We start from the raw sequence: 20,191 nt of genomic DNA on the forward strand, positions 1-20,191 counted from the left end.
AAAGATGTAATTTAAAATCCCATTACGTACTCATATAATCTAAACCACTGGTTCCCAATCAGAGGGAATTTTGAGGGTTTTAGGAAAGAATGAGTACTACTAAAATACAAATAAATGAGATAAATGTATATCCATTAATATATAAAATAAAATATTTTCAATTTTATATGCATTATTTTTAGTAAACATAGAGGGGAATGGCAGTGTGATGAATGGTGAAAGGATGCATGGGTCAAAAAAGGTTGAGGAGCACCGAAACAAAATACACATTATTCACAAATAGAACTAACACACTTTTTTGTATTTCTATTTGAAGTGTATGATAGAAATGTAAAATTTAATTACAGAAATTTATTACAGTACAATATTATATTAGTGTAGTAATTATGATATTATGCCTGTTTTCTTAATTTGTTATTTAAGAAATATTAACAAAAAAATACAATATTATTACATGTTTTGCCAAGGTATTTAATGTACGATTTTTTCTTCTCTCCCCCTCCCATAAGGACAAGTAAAATACAATATTTTTAAGTTCAGTACGATATTCTAATTTATTGATCTGGCAACACTGCTGCATGTCTCTTCTGTGTCACTCGTACACCTACACTGTATTTACTGTATGTTGACTTGTGCCACATTCGCTGAAAGTTGACTTTTGTGGACTCACTTTCTTTATTAATCTTTTCACTTTTATTTTTACAATTTTTGCTGTGACAACCTTTACTATTTTCATTTTTTTCGTGGCACACCAGCAGATCATTTGCATGGAAATAGCTGATCTAAAAGAACAAAATGAATTAATTCTAATACAAGAAACATGTATGAGGCGCGTCCATAAAGTAACTTTCCCACTCGTTCCACAGCTAGCAGACCATATGTTGCGCAAAGCGACTGCGTGTATGTGATAGAGTAATGTCCTGGCATGGCGCATGCGCTAGCGAAACTTCCTGAGTGCTCTCAGTAGCTTCGTTGCATTGGTTGAAGATGGACGTTCCTATTCCAGCTCCCATTGCATGAAGTGCAGTCAGTGATAAAGTTTTTGAATGCACAGGGCATAGCGCTGATTGAAATTAATCGTCAGCTGTGCCAGGTCTATGGGCAAGCAGATGGTGCGTTGCTGCTGTAGACATTTTCAGCAGGATGCCAAAATGTGCATGACGAGGAGCGCAGTGGGAGGCCAACTATCATCACAGACGACCTTGTGGAGCTCATGACGTTAGGACCATAGACCTGGCACAGCCGACAATCAATTTCAGTCGGCGCTATGCCCTGTGCATTCAAAAACTTTATCACTGACCAAACTTCACGTGGCAGGAGCTGGAATAGGAACGTCCATCTTCAACCAATGCAACGAAGCTACTGAGAGCACTCAGGAAGTTCCACTAGCGCATGCGCCATGCTAGGACATAACTCTATCACGTACACGCAGTCGCTTCGCACAACATATGGTTTGCTAGCTGTGAGATGAGTGGGAAAGTTATTTTGTGGATGCAGCTTGTACTACATTGAGAAGGATATATAGTCAAATTCTGACATGAGCTGGAAATGGCAAATATATTTTATATGAAGCTCTATTATCTGGGGCCATGTTTTAATTACATGTTATAAATCAACTAGGTGGAATCCCCCTTCTGAAGAAAGCTGAGGTGATTTTTGTTATCCTTAATGATTCATTCAATTTGACTAGATATGAAGCCACTAACCTAGATATAATGATCAGCATTTTATCTCGAACTTGTTATGCATAAAAACAATTTCCTTCTTTTGGGTATATACCATAATAATTGACTGGCTATAGTTAAATTTGAATCTGACCAGTTATCGTTCTTAAGTTATCCTGTTAGAGAATTGTAATAGTAAACTGCATTTGATGTTGGTGCTTATTTATAGGGTGACGGATGGAAAGTGCTGAATGTACTTCATCGTGTAGCCTCACAGGTGGCTGCATTGGACCTGGGATACAAGATGGGAGTCGCTGATATAAGGAACTCCAGCCCCAAGGTGTTGTATCTGCTAGGAGCTGATGAAGGCACTATTACCAGAGCAGACTTACCCAAAGATGCTTTCATCATCTATCAAGGTATTGTGTTATGTGTCATGTTTGGTGAACTGACAAGATTATATTGTCTCAGAGCTATGAAGTAAAACTTCAATATGCATCTCAATCATTCTTTTTGTGTGAGTAACTTGCATGTTGTGAATATGGGTCAGTTAGTGGTCTTTGTACAACAGACATGTTTAACAATGCAGATATTCTTTCTTCCTTATTTTTTTCTTTCTTCTCTTCCCATTTTTCCTTCTTTCATTTTTTCAGAAAAACCACAGTTTTCTTCCTTTCTCTACAATTATATCAAAATCCTTACTACTGTGGCATAGTGGTTGCTCAGAGTGACCATAATTTTTTTTGAAATTGTGTGCAGAGTTAAAATTTTGAAAAAAATTGATCGAAGCTTTGTTATGATCCATGTTATAACAAACATAAAAAATTACTTTTTTTTTTTTGGCTTACTGTGCTGCAAAGGGTTAAAATTAGAATTTTGACCTATAACTTCTCATTAAAGGCGTACCAACCAATTTTTTTTTTTTTTTATAATATAACATAGAGGATAATATAGCATGGCAGCATTGAAAACTGCGTCATAAAATATGGAAGTGTTTTCAAATTACAAAATTGACTATCTGATGAACTGATGTCACTCTGTATTACTTGCCAGACACAGCTGTGTTACATATACCTACCAGACTTGCAGTGTAATGTTGGATTGTTGAGGTCAGTTGTGCACACTAGAAATACTGGTGTCCAATAATTACTAATTATCAAGTGAAATAATAATAAATGTATGCATCCATTGCCTACCCACGTCACTTTACGTGATTCAGGTTTAATAATAAAAAATTATTATTATTATTATTATTACTGTTGACGGCGTACAAAATTTTATCCAATATTCTTTTGAGAAGATTAACTCCGTACGTAGATGAAATTATTGGGGATCATCAGTGTGGTTTTAGGCATAATAGATCGACTATTGATCAGATTTTTTGTATTCGACAGATAATGGAGAAAAAATGGGAGTATAATGGTACAGTACATCAGTTATTCATAGATTTCAAAAAGGCGTATGACTCGGTTAAGAGGGAAGTATTATATGATATTCTTATTGAATTTGGTATTCCCAAGAAACTAGTTTGATTAATTAAAATGTGTCTTAGTGAAACTTACAGCAGAGTCCGTATAGGTCAGTTTCTGTCTGATGATTTTCCAATTCACTGCGGGCTAAAGCAGGGAGATGCACTAGCACCTTTACTTTTTAACTTCGCTTTAGAATATGCCATTAGGAAAGTTCAGGATAACACAGAGGGTTTGGAATTGAACGGGTTACATCAGCTTCTTATCTATGCAGATGACGTGAATATGTTAGGAGAAAACCCACAAACGATTAGGGAAAACACGGAAATTTTACTTGAAGCAAGTAAAGCGATCAGTTTGGAAGTAAATCCTGAAAAGACAAAGTATATGATTATGTCTCAGGACGAGAATATTGTACGAAATGGAAATATAAAAATTGGAGATTTATCCTTCGAAGGGGTGGAAAAATTAAAATATCTTGGAGCAACTGTAACAAATATAAATGACACTCGGGAGGAAATTAAATGCAGAATAAATATGGGAAATGCCTGTTATTATTCAGTTGAGAAGCTTTTATCATCTAGTCTGCTGTCAAAAAATCTGAAAGAATTTATAAAACAGTTACATTACTGGTTGTTTTGTATGGTTGTGAAACTTGGACTCTCACTCTGAGAGAGGAACATAGGTTAAGGGAGTTTGAGAATAAGGTTCTTAGGAAAATATTTCGGGTTAAGAGGGATGAAGTTACAGGAGAATGGAGAAAGTTACACAACGCAGAACTGCATGCATTGTATTCTTCACCTGACATAATTAGGAACATTAAATCCAGACGTTTGAGATGGGCAGGACATGTAGCACGTATGGGCGAATCCAGAAATGCATATAGAGTGTTAGTTGGGAGACCGGAGGGAAAAATACCTTTGGGGAGGCCGAGACGTAGATGGGAGGATAATATTAAAATGGATTTGAGGGAGGTGGGATATGATGATAGAGACTGGATTAATCTTGCACAGGATAGGGACCGATGGCGGGCTTATGTGAGGGTGGCAATGAACCTTCGGATTCCTTAAAAGCCATTTGTAAGTAAATGTAAGTAAGTTATTATTATTATTATTATTATTATTATTATTATTATTATTATTATTCGCAGCCATTAGGTCTAGTGGCTAGAGTACTGGACTTATAATCCTGTGGACCCAGGTTCAATCTCCAGTGTTCCCCCAATTTATAACTTGTGTTGGGCAAGCCCATGGTCCAGGTAACACAGGTGTTTTCTCCAGGAACTCCTTTTTTCAGGGAGGTCTTCAATTCTGGAAACAGACCAAGAGAAATAAGAAGGCAGGGGAAAGAGTTGTGTGTGCATGCGCGTGTGCTGCTCACGAATATGATTGTAGATGTGATTCTTTATTGGCGTCATGAAATGAGATTGTGTGGGCAATGTCTCATTGTATCTGCTCGTATGTCTGCATCTCTGCCTATCCTGTCACGAGAATATTATATAATTGACAGCAAATAAGAGAAGCTTAATGCTCAAGGCAAGGGGTGAGTAGTGAGGTATGTGTTGCAGGTCATCATGGAGATGTTGGAGCAGCTATGGCAGATGCTGTGCTGCCTGGAGCAGCATACACTGAAAAGCAGGCTTCTTATGTAAACACAGAGGGAAGAGCTCAACAGACCCTGGTGGCTGTCACGCCCCCAGGCCTAGCAAGGGAGGACTGGAAAATTATCAGAGCACTTTCAGAGGTAAATAGTACATCTTATAATATTCACATTGTGCCAGTGTAGTGACCATATATGAAGGAACTTTTGTGGATAGATTCTGTAGTCTTTCAGAGAAAAAGTTGATTTTCTTGGGAGAATGTCTTTGGTGAACTTTTGGTTGTATGCTATCTACATGTATCATTTGATGCACATTTCTGTGGAACATTATTTTATAGTAATTCTGTGGAAATATGTAATGGGAAAATACATGCGATTTACAGGTCCTGAGTTAAATTGAGCTTATTATGACAACTTCTTTCCAAAAGGACACGAAATTTAAATCCTATACATTCAGATTCTGTGAGATTTATTGCAAATAGAATAGCTGTGGGGCACATTTTCTCTTAGTACCTTAGTTTTTGCTGTCGTTTTGATTCCATCACTGTTCCATATTGCTGCATCAGCATCTCATCATTTCTGAATAACTCTTGTATTCAAGTGAAGATATTAAAATAAAAAATTGCCATTACATGGCACTATTCATTTTATGTTTCTTTTTACCATTATAGTTATTTTCAAATGGATTGAATTAGTGATTTCACGAAATACATTTTTAAATGAAAACGTTTCTTTTCAGTAATGTATAGGTACGAAAAATGCAGTACCCAAATTTCTAAGCATCTTAGACTAAACAGAAACTAATGTTTTTCTTAAAGTGTGTACACATGTACCGAACAAATGACGAAGCAAACCTTTGCTGTTTGGAGCAACAAACGAATAACCAGCAAATTGTTAGATAACATCCGCGCTTGCTGGTTATCTGCAATAATGACAGACGAAGATTTATTATGGCTAATGCAGCTGTTGTTATAAGCAGTCCAAAATAAATAAAGTTGGAAAATAAAAGACGATGGTGACAGATTTCACTATACGGACATCTCAGTCGGTATGGAATAGAAGCATTGACTTGTTTAATGATTTACATTAAATTCAGTTGGATAGTTTTGAAACTTCTGTCGAATTTCAGCAACAGACTTTGAAATGCTACTATGCAAAATAAGCCAAACATTTGCAAGAAAGACAAAGACTGGTGAGAAGCAATACCTGTTCATGAAAGACTAGCACTAACACTTCAATATCTGACAACAGGGGATTCGTATACAAGTTTGATGTATTTATTCGAAACAGCTGAGTTCCATGATTTTTTTCGAAAAAATTCTTAGTCCCAATACAGTTCAATAAAGTTGATGCAGGGCTGTATTTATAATTTTTGCTGCCCCGGGCAACTAAAAGAATGCTTCCCTCTCTACATAAATAACGAAATACCGAAAAATTAGTCGAAACGAAGACAGAATAATTGAATAATCAATAATTTGAATAGAATTAATTAGTAAAAAGAAGGAGATGATACACTAGAAATAAAATTAAATATAACTTTAAATGTCAATTATGTAATACAGTGTATTCAGCAATCACCGTCCTGCTTTTTGTGGAATCTGAAATCTTCTAAATATTGAATCATCACTAATTTTACTTATTTCATTTCCACACTCATCACATTATGGGTGTTGACTATCATACTTATTGTTAGTTTAGAAGTCTTATCGCACAACACTGAAGATGTATTCACATCGGTTTTGAGAGGATACCTCAGTTTCATTTTTAGCAACTCGATTTGTGTCTTATTACCTAAGCATTTTTTGTTTCTTTTCTAATTATTTTAAGTTTTGACTGTTTTTCTATATTCGGCCTCACTTTATCCTTTTCGCATCTGAACTTCATAAATTACTAATAAAATAACTTAAGATTTCATAATTTAACAATCACAGACGGCCGTTTTTAAATATTTAACTTGTGTATTAATTCATTTCAAGTAATAATAATAATAAAATACAAACAATGAAATGCAATGATAAATGTTGGAAACAGTTGGAAATTCAAAGAATTAATCAACAATGGAATGGTTTTGAAATTATTGTAAAGAATACTATATCAAGAATGAAAGAAGAAAAATATTGAACATAAATTCGTTAAAGTCGAATAATTACTTTTCCTAACCAAACGAACTCTTCAAATTTCAGGTATTTAACCAAGTTTTGCGTAGAACAAGTATTATTTTACTTCATGTCATGAGCTACCACGTAAAAATTGAGTGACTTAAGCTTTAATTATGCGACTTACATGTGAAATAAAGCCTTGACTGGTATATTATAATCAAACAACTGTACTTCCTCTTACTTATTTTTCGTAAGAAGCATTCTATTTCCCTTTTATGAGACTTCAAAACCTAGGTATGAAGTGTTGAATTTACATTCCCCTCTAACTGTTAATTACTGATGATGGGGAAGCAGTAACCCCGAAACATGTCTAATTAAAGAAGCCTTGATGAAAAAATTGTGTTAATAAAACTGTTTTAATTATTTATTACATTTTAATTTAAATTCATGAACACTGTTAAATAGTGACCACATTGCATATTTATTTGTGAGATATGACTAGTGAAGAAGCATTAGTCAATTTATATCACGATTTACGAAATCGCTGTTAATTACTGATGTTGGGGAAGCAGTAACCACGAAACATGTCTAATTAAAGAAGTCTTGATGAAAAAATTGTCTTCATACAACTGAGAATCTAACATTCTAAATGTGCTAAGTGCCAAAAACAACTTTCTGAGATATTGATGAAAAACACACTGCGCAATGCATGTTGAGATATCTACAACATCGTCTTTTGGCGCATGAATGAGTCACAGTTGAGCTATGACAAAGACAATTTAGTATGATATTCTCATATGGATGCCCTTCCTTAGATTGAATAAAATGAAATTTTAAAAATTGGCACTTTAGCACATTTAGAATTTAAGGTCTTCAACTGTTATAATTATTTATTGTATTTTAATTATATTTTAAATCACGATTATTATTATATCGATAGTAAGTTATTCCTACTTGGTTTTCCTTTTGGCATTTTAAAGTTTTCTTCAGAGAACATTAATTGTTAATGCTTCACTTTTAGCACACTTTAATGATGTAAAGCAACATAGAAATCACATATTTATCCAAGCGTATCAACCCTGCCATGTTGGTAAAGCGGCAGTCAAAATAAAATGAATAAACGACTGTTAAAGTGATAATTTACTTCTTTTTTTATACAGTACTGTATATGCCAACTTCTGCTTGAGCTACTTAGAAACGACCAGTGTCAGATTACAATTATTGACTGGAAATTAACAAATAAAAAGTTAAATCTGGGAATTGCTACAAGTTTAGAACACATCCATCTTTCACATACTAATCCGTTGTTATAAAGTGTTAACAATAATAATTATAGAAAAAAGATTTCTCATAAGAATTTAGAGATGATAAAAGTTGATAAAACAATACAAATGCTATGTACTGTATAATTTCTTGAAGATACAAAACAATAAAATATGCATTTATGTCAGAAATCCTCAAAATATAAAAACATGATCAGCAAAGGTACATGAAAGTTTTTAGATCCATGAACATTCAATTAAAAGATATGAATTTGTATCAACTTCCACTGCCTACTTATGAGACAATGTTGATCTCCAACTTTTGTCATGAATCTTATTCTTCAAAACCTAGATAGAAGTGTTGAATTTACATTCCCCTCTACTGTTCATTATCTACCAACACACCAACATTTATATTGAATGAAAAAATTAATATGCCCCACAAGTACTCATGCCGTGTGTTTATTTTGCAAATGTTCTTATAGTGTTTTTTTTTTTCTTTCATACCTTTTTGGAAAGGAGAGAACGTTGATTTTATAAATGTCCCATGCCAAACATTTGCTAACTAGTATTTCTTTGAATTAATATTACATATGTGGACAAATTATTAGCAAAACTAACAATTTTCGTGGTATAATTTTACAAAATTTGACTTCTCAATTTTGACTGCAGTTGACATTTTTATAATTATAGTACTCAGAAATATGTAAAAATGTCAACAGCAGTCAAAATTGAAAAGTCAAATTTTGTAAAATTATACCATAAAAATCGTCAGTTTTGCTAATAATTTGACCACGTCTGTATTTTAAATCGGTATGCTCTCATTCTTCTCTGTCAGATCTCGGCATTCATTTTTATTTTGACCTCTATTACCAAGATTTTAGAATAAAATAATTGTGGACTTGGAGATGGAATTATGCGTTTACTCATCTTCATTTATGAACAAAGTGCCTTTTACACGTTTCAGCTTTACTATATGGAACAGGTTGCTTTACTTTCTCATCTAGTGGAAGCTGTATTCAGGAGTTCCTCTCACCCCGAGTTTTGTATCCAGAAACTCAAGTTTGAATTATGGAACTCGATTAGCTACATGTGTCATGTTTTTTTTTCTCCTTTGCTTACAGATTGTAGGACACAAGTTGCCATATGATACACTACATGAAGTGCGACAACGTCTGGAGGAAGTTTCACCCAACTTGACACGTTATGGAGAGGTGGAGGAGGCAAATTACTTCAAACAGGCTGCAGACTTAGCTCAGGTGCATAGCAGCATGTTAACACCTTATTATTTAACAATAGACGACATAATCATTTGGCCATGCCCATGACACTATAGCCACGTCGCTGTTACTTCTGGTTAATTATTGTTTACATCTTAACCTGGCTGCATTGTTGCACATTCTGTATACCTGCTTGCTGCTGAGCAGGACATTATATTAATTAACAGCTCTTTACTAAATGTGGCAGCAGTGGAAGTACATAACATCATCAGTGGCCAATGACAAGATGCGTGCATTTAAATGTAGCCGAGCTGCCAGAAATAACAGCGACATGGCTATAATATTGGTGCTGAGTGTAGGAATTTCATGATTACTTATTCAGTGAAACATTCGCCATAGGGATCTCATGGAATTGGTCTGACAGAACTATGATGAAATAGTGAATACAGTAGACACAGGAAGTGTGATTACTTCACTCACCTGCCTTTTTTGCCCCTTAGTGCAACAAGTTTCCATCACCTTTGATTCTTTGGAAGTCGCCAGCAGTCCTAATTTTGTCCATGGAAAATTATTACATAACTTAAGACAATAGAATGAGGGAGAGTCGATATTTCTCTTCAGTATAAGCAATCATTTGGCACATGCTGTGAAAATGTTCTGTTTTAGAGTATTTTATCCATAGTTAATGTAGTTGATTGTTTTCCATTATCTTCCTGGACTGTGTTCACTTGCAATATGAAGAATCCTATTTCTGAATCGGAAACACCTATAAAACATAATTCATTACACCATGAACACCATGATACATTAATAGATGAGGATTATGATAGGTTTTTTTGTGAATGAGAAATTGAAATTGCCAGCAAATTTATAAATCTTATTTCTTCCAAAGGACCAACATTGTCACATTTTTCTGTTGTCACTAGAGTGTACCATTAGCTAAACAACTCATAATTTTACCATTTCTTCTAAAGTCATATCCCTTATCAGCACTGCAATTAATATCAGGAATTTACAGAACTGCACCATCTTTGCCATGGTATTCCTTAAAAGAAACTTCTATGGAGAAAGTAACTGCAGGAATCCCTGAAATTGGCGCTAACACCCTAGTACTAGAAATATGGCACCATAAAGTAAAAAATGAATCACTTTCGATCTGGTTTAAACCAGAAAACTTAGAGCTAATGGCTGGATCACCTAGTCTGATATATAATATATAATATAGTCTGATAACTGGTCAGTGGTCACCTGAGTATACAATCATCTTCTGTTTCTAAAATCTATTTAGCTATCCTCATTTCATTTCAGTAGTCATCTCCAGAAGCCAAACAATTTTTATAGATTCACCTCTACTCAGTGACTTGGCATGAACCCCTTCAGTTTTTACTGTCCATAGGAAATTCATATAAAATTTCACTGCTTCGAGTTACAGAAGCTGTCAGGATTCTTTCTAAGAAATGTCATTAAATCAGACGTTAAATTACTGCTACCATGTATGGTACCTAATTGATTTTGACACTGCAGTATAAACTTTGTCCTGCAACTGTATATGAGGATATTAAATGTATTTTACCTACTAACAGACATATTTGTAAATTTTTTCACATCTGTAAGGCGACATTAAAACTGACAGAATGTTTGTTAATTCAAAGGATATTGTTGTTTGGAAAGTGTTTACACCTACTGAGCTTTCAGTTGCTGAAAATGAAAAAAAAAAAAAATAAATAAATAAGGGGCGAAAAAATAAAAAGTAGAAATATGAACATACTTTCATTCATAATTTTTTGCCCAAGGGTAGGTCTTTCACTGCAAACGTAACATTCTCCAATCTTTCCTGTTTTCTGCCTTCCTTTTAGTTTCGGCATATGATCCATATCCTAATGTTGTCTGTCAAAGGGTATCTTCTTTTATCCCGAACTTTTCCCCGTTCACCATTCCTTTCAGTGCATCCATTAGTAGGCAGTGACCCAGCCAATTTATTTTTCTCATCCTGATTAGTTTCAGCATTATTTTTTCTTCATTGCATATAGAGTGTTAGTTGGGAGGCCGAGACATAGATGGGAGGATAATATTAAAATGGATTTGAGGGAGGTGGGATATGATGATAGAGACTGGGTTAATCTTGCACAGGATAGGGACTGATGGTGGGTTTATGTGAGGGCGGCAATGAACCTCCGGGTTCCTTAAAAGCCATAACTAAGTAAGTATTATTCTTCCTTCACCCACTCTTTGAACAGGCTAACAGATTGTATTGTTTACTTACTGTTTCGACTTACGAAGTTCGCTTGTGAATATTTATTATGGCACAGTTCATATTGTGATCAGATAAGACAAGTTTAGTTTTCATTTAAAAATTCCATCACTTTAATTTAACAGTCATCTCCATTAATTGCCATTTTTCAGAAAGTATGGTGTCTGATTAAAAGATATATTACTCTTTTTAAATCTAGCACCAAACATTAGTTGATATAACATCTCAAAATTTGTGCTTCAGTGGCTGGTCATGATAATATCTTTGAAAAATATTGGAGTGCAAGAGGTCAAATGACTTCATTGTCAAGTGCCTGGCATTAGAAAACAACAACAACACATTAGTTGATAACTCCTAATTCTGCTATTATAAGAACGATTCTATTTTTTGTTTCAGAACGTAACACAGAAGCTGTCACAGAGTCCATTTGACGTGAAGCAGAAGGGGCTAGAGGACTTTTTTATGACAGATACAATCAGTCGTGCATCACCCACAATGGCTAAGTGCATCCAAGCTGTACGAAAGCAGAAGGAGAACAAGTATTAGGTTGATAATTTAATTAATTTCTCACACGACCCAGCTGTCCAGTTACTCCAGTTGTTGTTGTTAATTCACATATAAATATCCAAGGGATCACGTTGCTTGGTTATTTTGTAGTATTTTGTGGACAGATTATCTGTGTCCAGGTGGAAGTAAATATTCACAGTGCAGTATAGTCAATTATAATAACTTAATTAAGTCCTATTTATCTTGGACTGTAGTTGATCTCAGTGCTTTGTGCATTATACTCCATTTGCTTTAAGCATCCCATATCAAAGAAATGGAAGTAATTATTGAAGAAAACTTAATTTCTTTCACAAAGTGAAATGTAATTTTAAGAAAATGTCCATTACTTTGGTAGTTTTTAAAGCTGCGCAGTTAATTCAACTATCTTTTATTTCTTGCATAAAATACCAGTTCTTCAAGATGCTAATCTCACAACCAATTTTCACTCCTTTATGAAATCTTAACTCTGTCCTGCTTGTTTAGTCATGATGTGGACTGCAAATTACATATAAGCAATGACTGCTACTTTATTGAAGTATATACTCAACCATACGTGTATCCCAATAACAACCTGCTTCTTCGACCTTCAGCTTTTGTGAGGGAGTATTGAACAGGGTCAAGTGTGTGATTTGTGCAGAAGTCTGACATTGTAGATGAAAGGAACAAACTGGTGAAAAGTTCTTCTGGCGTGTGTGTGCGCGTCTATTTTACACTGTGTATATAGTTCCATAAAAAAGTAATACACTAAGGTCCGAAATTTGTTGTGTTTTTCTCATTATCCCATCAATTTCCTCACAGGTATTGAAGTGGAATCTTGACTTGCTGTTTGAGCTAATGGTATGTATACTGGCAGTTATAAACATAAAACCTAAATGTAAAAGTTGTACACTAACCCTTGGGCTAAAACTTTGTTTTTGTTCTTTCTATAGAGCATTACTTATGCCTTAAGACATAGTTCCCAATCTCTTGAGTGTCATGGATCCCTTGAAGCTCATACTTCAGTTTTAGCTTTGAATATAATCTGAAAATATGTAAATACAGAGTTATTTTACGTTACATCATGTCTTTGCTGTGAAATATGAAACCAGGTTTTTAGAATCACCGTAAGGTTATCAGTGGGATGGTTCATGTTGCTTTGCGAGGTCTGGCTCAATTGTAGATACTCTTTTAAGTTGCAAGTGTACTTCAACATTAAATGCCGAAAACATCTGTAACTGCAATACAAAGGGTTCGCGAGTTTCCTACAGACAATTTTGTGGCTGAAAAAAGGGAAACTTTTGTGTACTTTATGTTCAGAGTGTATTAATTTCGAAAAAAAAAAAAAAAAATCCATTGTGCAGAACATGTGGAAAGTTTTAAGCATAGCTCTCGGAAACAGAGTGATGGACAGGTTTCAACTACAGGTGGTCCTAGCAGCATACGAGCTAGTACGATACCTCAAGTATGGCAGCATATGGAAAAATTCAAGAATAATACGAAAGCCCTTGTGGAAGCATTCACTTCTGATGGTATTCCATTGCATGTCTTTAGTAACCAACGATTTCGTCAGTGGATAGCAACAGCTACATGTATGCAGCCGGCTCCCAGTGAAACCACTCTAAGAAGGTAGGCCTATCTTGCAAAGTGTGCTGAAGACGACTTTCAGGAAACTAAGTCAAAATGTGAGTGAAATTCTATCTAGTGGTTGATGAAACAACAGATATAAAGAAACATAAGGTGGTGAATGTTCTTGTGCTCCACTGGGTGTTGTGAATGAAAAAACCCCGTCTTGTGAAAACCAAAATTGTTGAATACTGCAATGCCAATGTTACAGTAAATTTAATACTTGATCCACTAGATCTTATTGGTGTTCACAGAAACAATTTTATTGTTTTAATATCAGACAGTGCACCATAAATGCTTTCTGCTGGCAGGCAACTGGCTGGAGTTGCACCACAGATTTTACATTCTATATGTTGGGCTGACGTATTGCAACCTTGTGCTGAAGAGATTAGATTTTCACTAAAAATTGCTGATGAATTCATTGCAGCTGTTAAGGCTGTTTTAGCGAAAACTCCAGCCAGAAGGGAGAGATTGCTGGACTGCCTAAAAGAAGCAGGAACATTTGTTCTACCTCCAGTTCCTGTAATAACTCGGTGGGGGATATGGCTGAAGGCAGGAAAATATCATTGTATCAATTTCAGTGCAGTCAAACAGTGGATTATTTTGGAAGATGGTGAAGGCAGTGCTGCTGTAACAAACTTAAAGCTACTGGTTGAAAATAAAGAATTTGTACTTCAGCTCAGAGCTAAATCTAAAATTTCTGATGAACTCTGCAATCAAATGCAGGTTTTGGAATCAGATAATCAAGATGCAACAAAGGTCTGATTTCTTCTACCACCAGTTCTTCAGATGGTTCAAAGTTCAGTGCAATGTGTAAAAAATTGACAGGATATATGAATGCACGTCATCCTGCTCTAAATTTCTGGAAGGAAGTTAAGAATTTAGATCCAACATTAGCTGTTCTTGAGAAGATTTTCTTCGGTTTTTACTTCAGGTGAACTAAAACGTTTCTCTGCCAGTGATGTTCCAGTGGAAGAAATATTAACATATGCAGCAATGGTACATGGAGAAAATTTGTCTTCAACTTCTGCCTTACCCTTCTGGCAGAAACATTGCACCAAGATGCCTATCCCAAAGTAAGCTAGCAATGAAAACAATTATGGCTCCTCCATCATCTGCTTCATTTGAGAGAAGCTTTTCTACTCTCAAATGGATTTTGAATTCTAAACAGTCATGTCTGACAAAAGAAAATCTAAAATCTCACAATTTGCAATTAATCAAAATCAACTTCAAGAGGGTGTTGTTCATCTGGAGAGTGCGAGTGACAGTATAAAAAGTTGACTAGATTTTCATTCATTTCATGACTAGATTGCTTACAGTGTATTCTTTTACAAACTTAATACCTATTCTGCAAACTAACATTAGTGACAAAAAAAATTCAGTTTGATGATATACATAAACAGTATTTGACTTAAGTTTATTGGTATAAAAGACATTAACTTATTATTTATGTTAAAATAAATTTAAAATAAAGCATGATTTGAAAAAAGATAAAGCATAATTATAAAAATGAAGCATAATGTGGGTTGTTCTACTAATAATTTTCTTTTCATGCAAAAAATTACTGCAAATATGCATTTGTATTTCTGTTTGCTCTATATGTTGCCAAATAACTACATAACGCCTTTGGTTACGGTATCAAATTGTTCCAGTCTTCTTTTGTTTCATGTCAAACAAATGGTAACTAAATGTGTGAATAAGCTTCAGGGCTTCTACCGCGTTGTCTTGGTGTTATTGGCTGACGTTTCGACTGCTGTGTTGTGGCCATCTTCAGAGCAGTTGTTGGATAAGGAAATAGTCTGCCAGCTCTTATATTAGTCTCGATGGGGGGGGGGGAGTACTTGCTGTGATAGGTCGCAGGTTCTCCTTCTGGCATCTGATTGGTCCTACATTGTCCAATCCGGTTGAGGTCTGAATGAAGGGGACAACATAGCAGTCGAAACGTCAGCCAATAACACCAAGACAACGCAGTAGAAGCCCTGAAGCTTATCCACACACCATGTTCACCAACCGCGGAAGCCTACGTGAACAAATGGTAACTAAGCTTGATTATGTCCATAACATGGCCACTTTAAATGTTAATAGGATTTTTTTTCATTTATTCATTCAGACTGATTTCTAAGAGACACCAAACATATACGAGATGGTTATAATTAAACTGACGGTGTTCAGCGTGGTACAGCCATAGACTTACTAAATAACCACTAGACCGCTCACTGGCGCTAGTGTTATGCTCCCAAATTGAACAGCCGGCGGGCAGCCATTTGTTTGCTAGAGCTGAATAAGTACAGTTCTTTCGTGCGCTGCTTTTAATTGCAGTAATGCACACGGGTGTAAAGATAAAGTAGGAAGGAATGTTATATTTCACTGATTAGTTAATCCTTCATTTCTAAGACGATTTTTTCTCCATATTATTTTATACAAGACAAATTATTGTACTTGTCATGTGACTCTTTAAACTTCAAGTTTCCTCTGAGTAAAGATTCTCTTAACCGAAAGTGGATAGGTGCAATCCGCAGAGAGATTTTCTACCCTACAATGAATCATTCAGTGTGTTCAACTCATTTCGAAGATAGTTTTTACCTTTCAAACTATGCTATTACCATATACATTGTTATTGTCCTTCATCTACTCCATATCATTCATTTTCTTCAAACAGTTCTTTTTTCAGTGCATACATGAATAATTATTCACCGAATTTAAAGCTACAGAAACTGCATAAGTTATAAATTTTTTTTAATATAACTGATTGAAAGTAATTATCGTATCTTAGCGAATTAATTAAACATTTTCTTATGCTACTACTGCTGCTGTTACTACTACTACTACTACTACTAATAATAATAATAAGAATAATAATAATGCTTTTTGACTTCATGCAGCAGTTTAACCTATAGATTGAATTTAAAAGTTGACATTAATTCTTTTATTAACCGTGGTTAAGAATATTCACATTCAGAGTTCCTACGAAAATGATACAAGTCTGACAGCCAGGCTTTCCGGGTATCCCAATTTAGGCGGGATTCTCCCAATTTCCTGGTTGAGTCCCGATTAAAGCGAGTCGGGATTGACAAAAATCCCGATTTTACAGATTATTATTTAAACAAATTATGTCGGTATTTCCTATTATCCGATATTTTTATTTTGGCCTATATATTGTTTCAAATGGTAACATTGTAAACATAGAAGTTACCACGGATATTTAGTAAGTCTGTGAGGTAGCCCAGCTGATTGCCGTAAGGCAACTAAACTCGCAAAATAATACCTACTTCTCCTAGTTCTACCGCATTGTTGATTAATCCGTTTCGGTCCCTGGTCGCTGCTCTCACAATTATTAAATATTGTGTACTTTGAGTGCGTTGAGTGGCAAAAAAGATAGCGTTTTGATATCGTATTTTACACTAACAAGAGACACATACAATTGCTGTGTTTTAAAATTTAGTGAACTATATTTAAACATGGATTCATTGTCAAATAGTGAAACTGTTGCAGTAACGGTTGCAAAGTTAACTTATTAGCAAATGGTTAAAACATATTCGTGGTTAATAAAAGAAAAAAATATAGTGTTCACTGCACTGTGTGTCCTTTGTACTTTATCACGGAGGCGAATAGGCCTATTACATTAAAAAGCACGCAAACACTACTTTGCAGAAACCTGCTATAAATTTTATGGTAAAATGTTGATAAGTCTTAAGTTAGCTTCTGATATTCCGATTTCCCTCGCAGAAAACCTAGAACTCTGCTGACAGCAGAAACACGGTATTAAAGGTATCTCGCAAAGGAAGTATTGTTCTTTTACACAAAAACATTTAGCTTTAGGATGCGCAATACACGTATTCAAATAGCGGTTTCGAAATCTCGCGCGTTTTCTACCAAACAAATGGCAGATTTATGCTGCTTCAATTTGGGAACGTATTTCTCACTTCTCCGCTACGGCGTGGTAGGGGCTCGGGTACAGCACATACTGTAATGATCGTAGGAGCACAGTCTAGTATATACAGTCACGAAGCTCAACACGTAGTAAATATGCATCCATACATAGTTGCTAACCACTAGGATCCCTACTATCGCCTCATTACAGACAATGCGAAATAGTACCGGCACTGTGTATTGTTCCTAGTACCCTCAACAACTCAAGCTTCATGTCTGTAAATACTAGACTGGTAGGAGTGTGAAACCTCGTAGATATGCTAATTAAGCAATGCGCTCGCGAATTATGCATCAATTTAATACAGAGCCTTCTTTAGTTACAAGCCGGGGCATGGGTAGGTTTGGCAACGCAGAGTGGAGGCGGGAGATTTTAGAGTGATATTGCGTTTGCTCATTGCTTTCGTTATACGTAACGCGTATTTTTTCAATATTACTTCATGCACAAAGGTAAGATCAAGATTCAGAGTAATGATGTAAATTATTACGGGTTCGAAAATAGTGTTTTATTGCAATCAATTAGCTATACTTCAGAATACGGCATAAGTAGGCTACTTACATACAAAGGCTGCCACTTAAAATAATTACAAAAAAACACGTTTTCATTGATAGTACGAAGGTAAATAAATAAATAAAAAAAATATATTCCTTGCACCTAAAATAATAAAATCAATAATGCAATAAAGACGTAAGTTCCTACGCAGTATTCTTAAGTTCCATTCAGTTAACAAATTTGTGGCTAGCAAATTGACAATGTTTTGCGACTTAATGGTGTTTCATCTGTGAAAGGTTTAGGATATATTTTAATATTATCTTCTGCGATTATCTATCGTGTTTTTCTACAAATATTTCAGATGCCTAGAAAGTGCTGTGTGCTTATGTGTCGTAGCAACTACACATATAATTTAAAAAAAATAAAAACATACTTGTTTTTTTTATTGATGGTACAAGGGAAAATAAATAAATACTTAAAGAAATGTTACTTGTACCAAAAATAAATAAAATAATGACGTACTTTCGCAATACCCTATTCCAATCAATTAACCATTATGTGGCTAGTAAATTGACAATGTTTTGCCGCTTAATGTTGTTTCACCTCTGACATGAAAGGTGTAGGATATCATATGCATTTTAATTTCATGTGATTATGTCGTGCTTTTCTATAAATATTTCAGATGTCCAGGAAGCCAGTTTTAGTTTGAACCTGGCCAGTCACCATAACAATACTGTTATCCTAAATTATTTGTTATAAACTTTTTAAAATATAATTTTAAATAAATATAACTACAGAAAACAAGCTAAGAATGTGAATTATGCAAATAGGCCTAAAATAAAATGTAAACAGAAGAAACTATTGACATTCCTATTATAATAAAAGTATGAGGATGTAAATACAGTTAAGCCAAGTAAAACAATCTATGAAGAAAAAATGAAAACACATCCCTTCAACATAATACGTAACAAAACACATTATCTATTAAGTAGGCCTACATGTATGTATCAATTAACGTAAACTCTGTGGACTTTAAATCCTGTAAATACCAAGTGGGTGAATGTAGAGTATCCAACGCCCACTGAACGAATATTTCACTTTTATCACTGCCAATGTTGCGCTATAATCGTATATGCAAGGTAAGCTATAACAAAAACCTAAACTAACCAAACGTAACCTATCAAAGAAACAACAAGTTATACTAAATATGTTTAAAATTGGCCTATGTCTCTATAGTGGGCGGGACATAAGTAACATTGACCAAACCAACAAAGTGATTATATCCATGTACAAATTATAGGTAGTTCTGACGTATAGCAGGCATTCCGAATCTTCAACAAAACTGCAACATTTATGGGATCACAAAACATCTGTTTACAATGACTTTGAAGACCAACGGCGTAAATTTATTGATATAGCAGGCGAGACCCAACAATTTGACTAGAATTCTGATACACACAAATCACAAATAAGAATATAAAAATGTGGTTATACAATATTTAATAGAATAGTCAATTACTTTGTCATCCATAACCGTAAAAATTCCCAAAGACTGCAACCATTTTATTTTCATTTATTGTCTTGTTTTTTTTTTTTATCACCAACACGCATTTAGTTTATAATACATCAACAATTAACGTTTGGTACGACCGCAAACATAATTCCATCGACACACACTTATATTGTAACATTAATTTACATTGGAAATCGGCATTACCACAAACACGTGTACTGTACGGTCAGCCTCCGGGTGACAGATAATTACAGTGTTGCAGACGTATGGCCCCGGCTTGTAACTAAAGAAGGCTCTGATTTAATACAAAACTCTTGCCACCAGGTGAAAAACATGTTTTTACGCACATCTACCAACCTACAAAAAATTACGTACAATTTTCTTATGTTGGTACGACGGTAGCGTGTCCAACTCAAGTCTATGGTCCAACTCTGACGATAGATTAAAGTGATTTCCACTCTCCCACCCACATTTTTTTTTTTCACTTTATTATGCTTTCCGGTTCCTAACGCCCTACAGCTGATGTTTAAATGAACAGTAATTTTG

General features: G+C 34.9%; 1 protein-coding gene and 1 long non-coding RNA gene across 5 annotated transcripts in view; one reads left to right on the forward strand and one right to left on the reverse strand.

Annotated features, from left to right (window-relative positions):
- Nucleotides 1-12,867, forward strand: part of ND-75 (NADH dehydrogenase (ubiquinone) 75 kDa subunit) — a 38,924-nt gene extending 26,057 nt beyond the window's left edge. For all 3 annotated transcript variants that reach the window (XM_069835414.1, XM_069835413.1, XM_069835415.1), the window contains exons 11-14: nucleotides 1,894-2,083; nucleotides 4,701-4,876; nucleotides 9,218-9,352; nucleotides 11,961-12,867. In XM_069835414.1, coding sequence (XP_069691515.1) covers nucleotides 1,894-2,083; nucleotides 4,701-4,876; nucleotides 9,218-9,352; nucleotides 11,961-12,110 — 651 coding nt within the window. In that variant the 3' untranslated portion in view covers nucleotides 12,111-12,867. The remainder of the gene's footprint in view (nucleotides 1-1,893; nucleotides 2,084-4,700; nucleotides 4,877-9,217; nucleotides 9,353-11,960) is intronic.
- LOC138706302 (uncharacterized) lies at nucleotides 281-19,348 on the reverse strand. Of its 2 annotated transcripts, none has more exons than XR_011333951.1 (4): nucleotides 19,131-19,348; nucleotides 13,004-13,131; nucleotides 9,794-10,079; nucleotides 281-782 (listed from the first exon to the last, which is right to left on the reverse strand). It is a non-coding gene; the product is annotated as an uncharacterized lncRNA (long non-coding RNA). The 2 variants fall into 2 exon arrangements; XR_011333953.1 differs by lacking the exon at nucleotides 281-782 and adding an exon at nucleotides 2,080-4,443.
- Between the last annotated feature and the right edge of the window lie 843 nt (nucleotides 19,349-20,191).

The sequence above is a fragment of the Periplaneta americana genome, chromosome 9, assembly GCF_040183065.1.
Source record: "Periplaneta americana isolate PAMFEO1 chromosome 9, P.americana_PAMFEO1_priV1, whole genome shotgun sequence".
NCBI lineage: Eukaryota > Metazoa > Arthropoda > Insecta > Blattodea > Blattidae > Periplaneta > Periplaneta americana.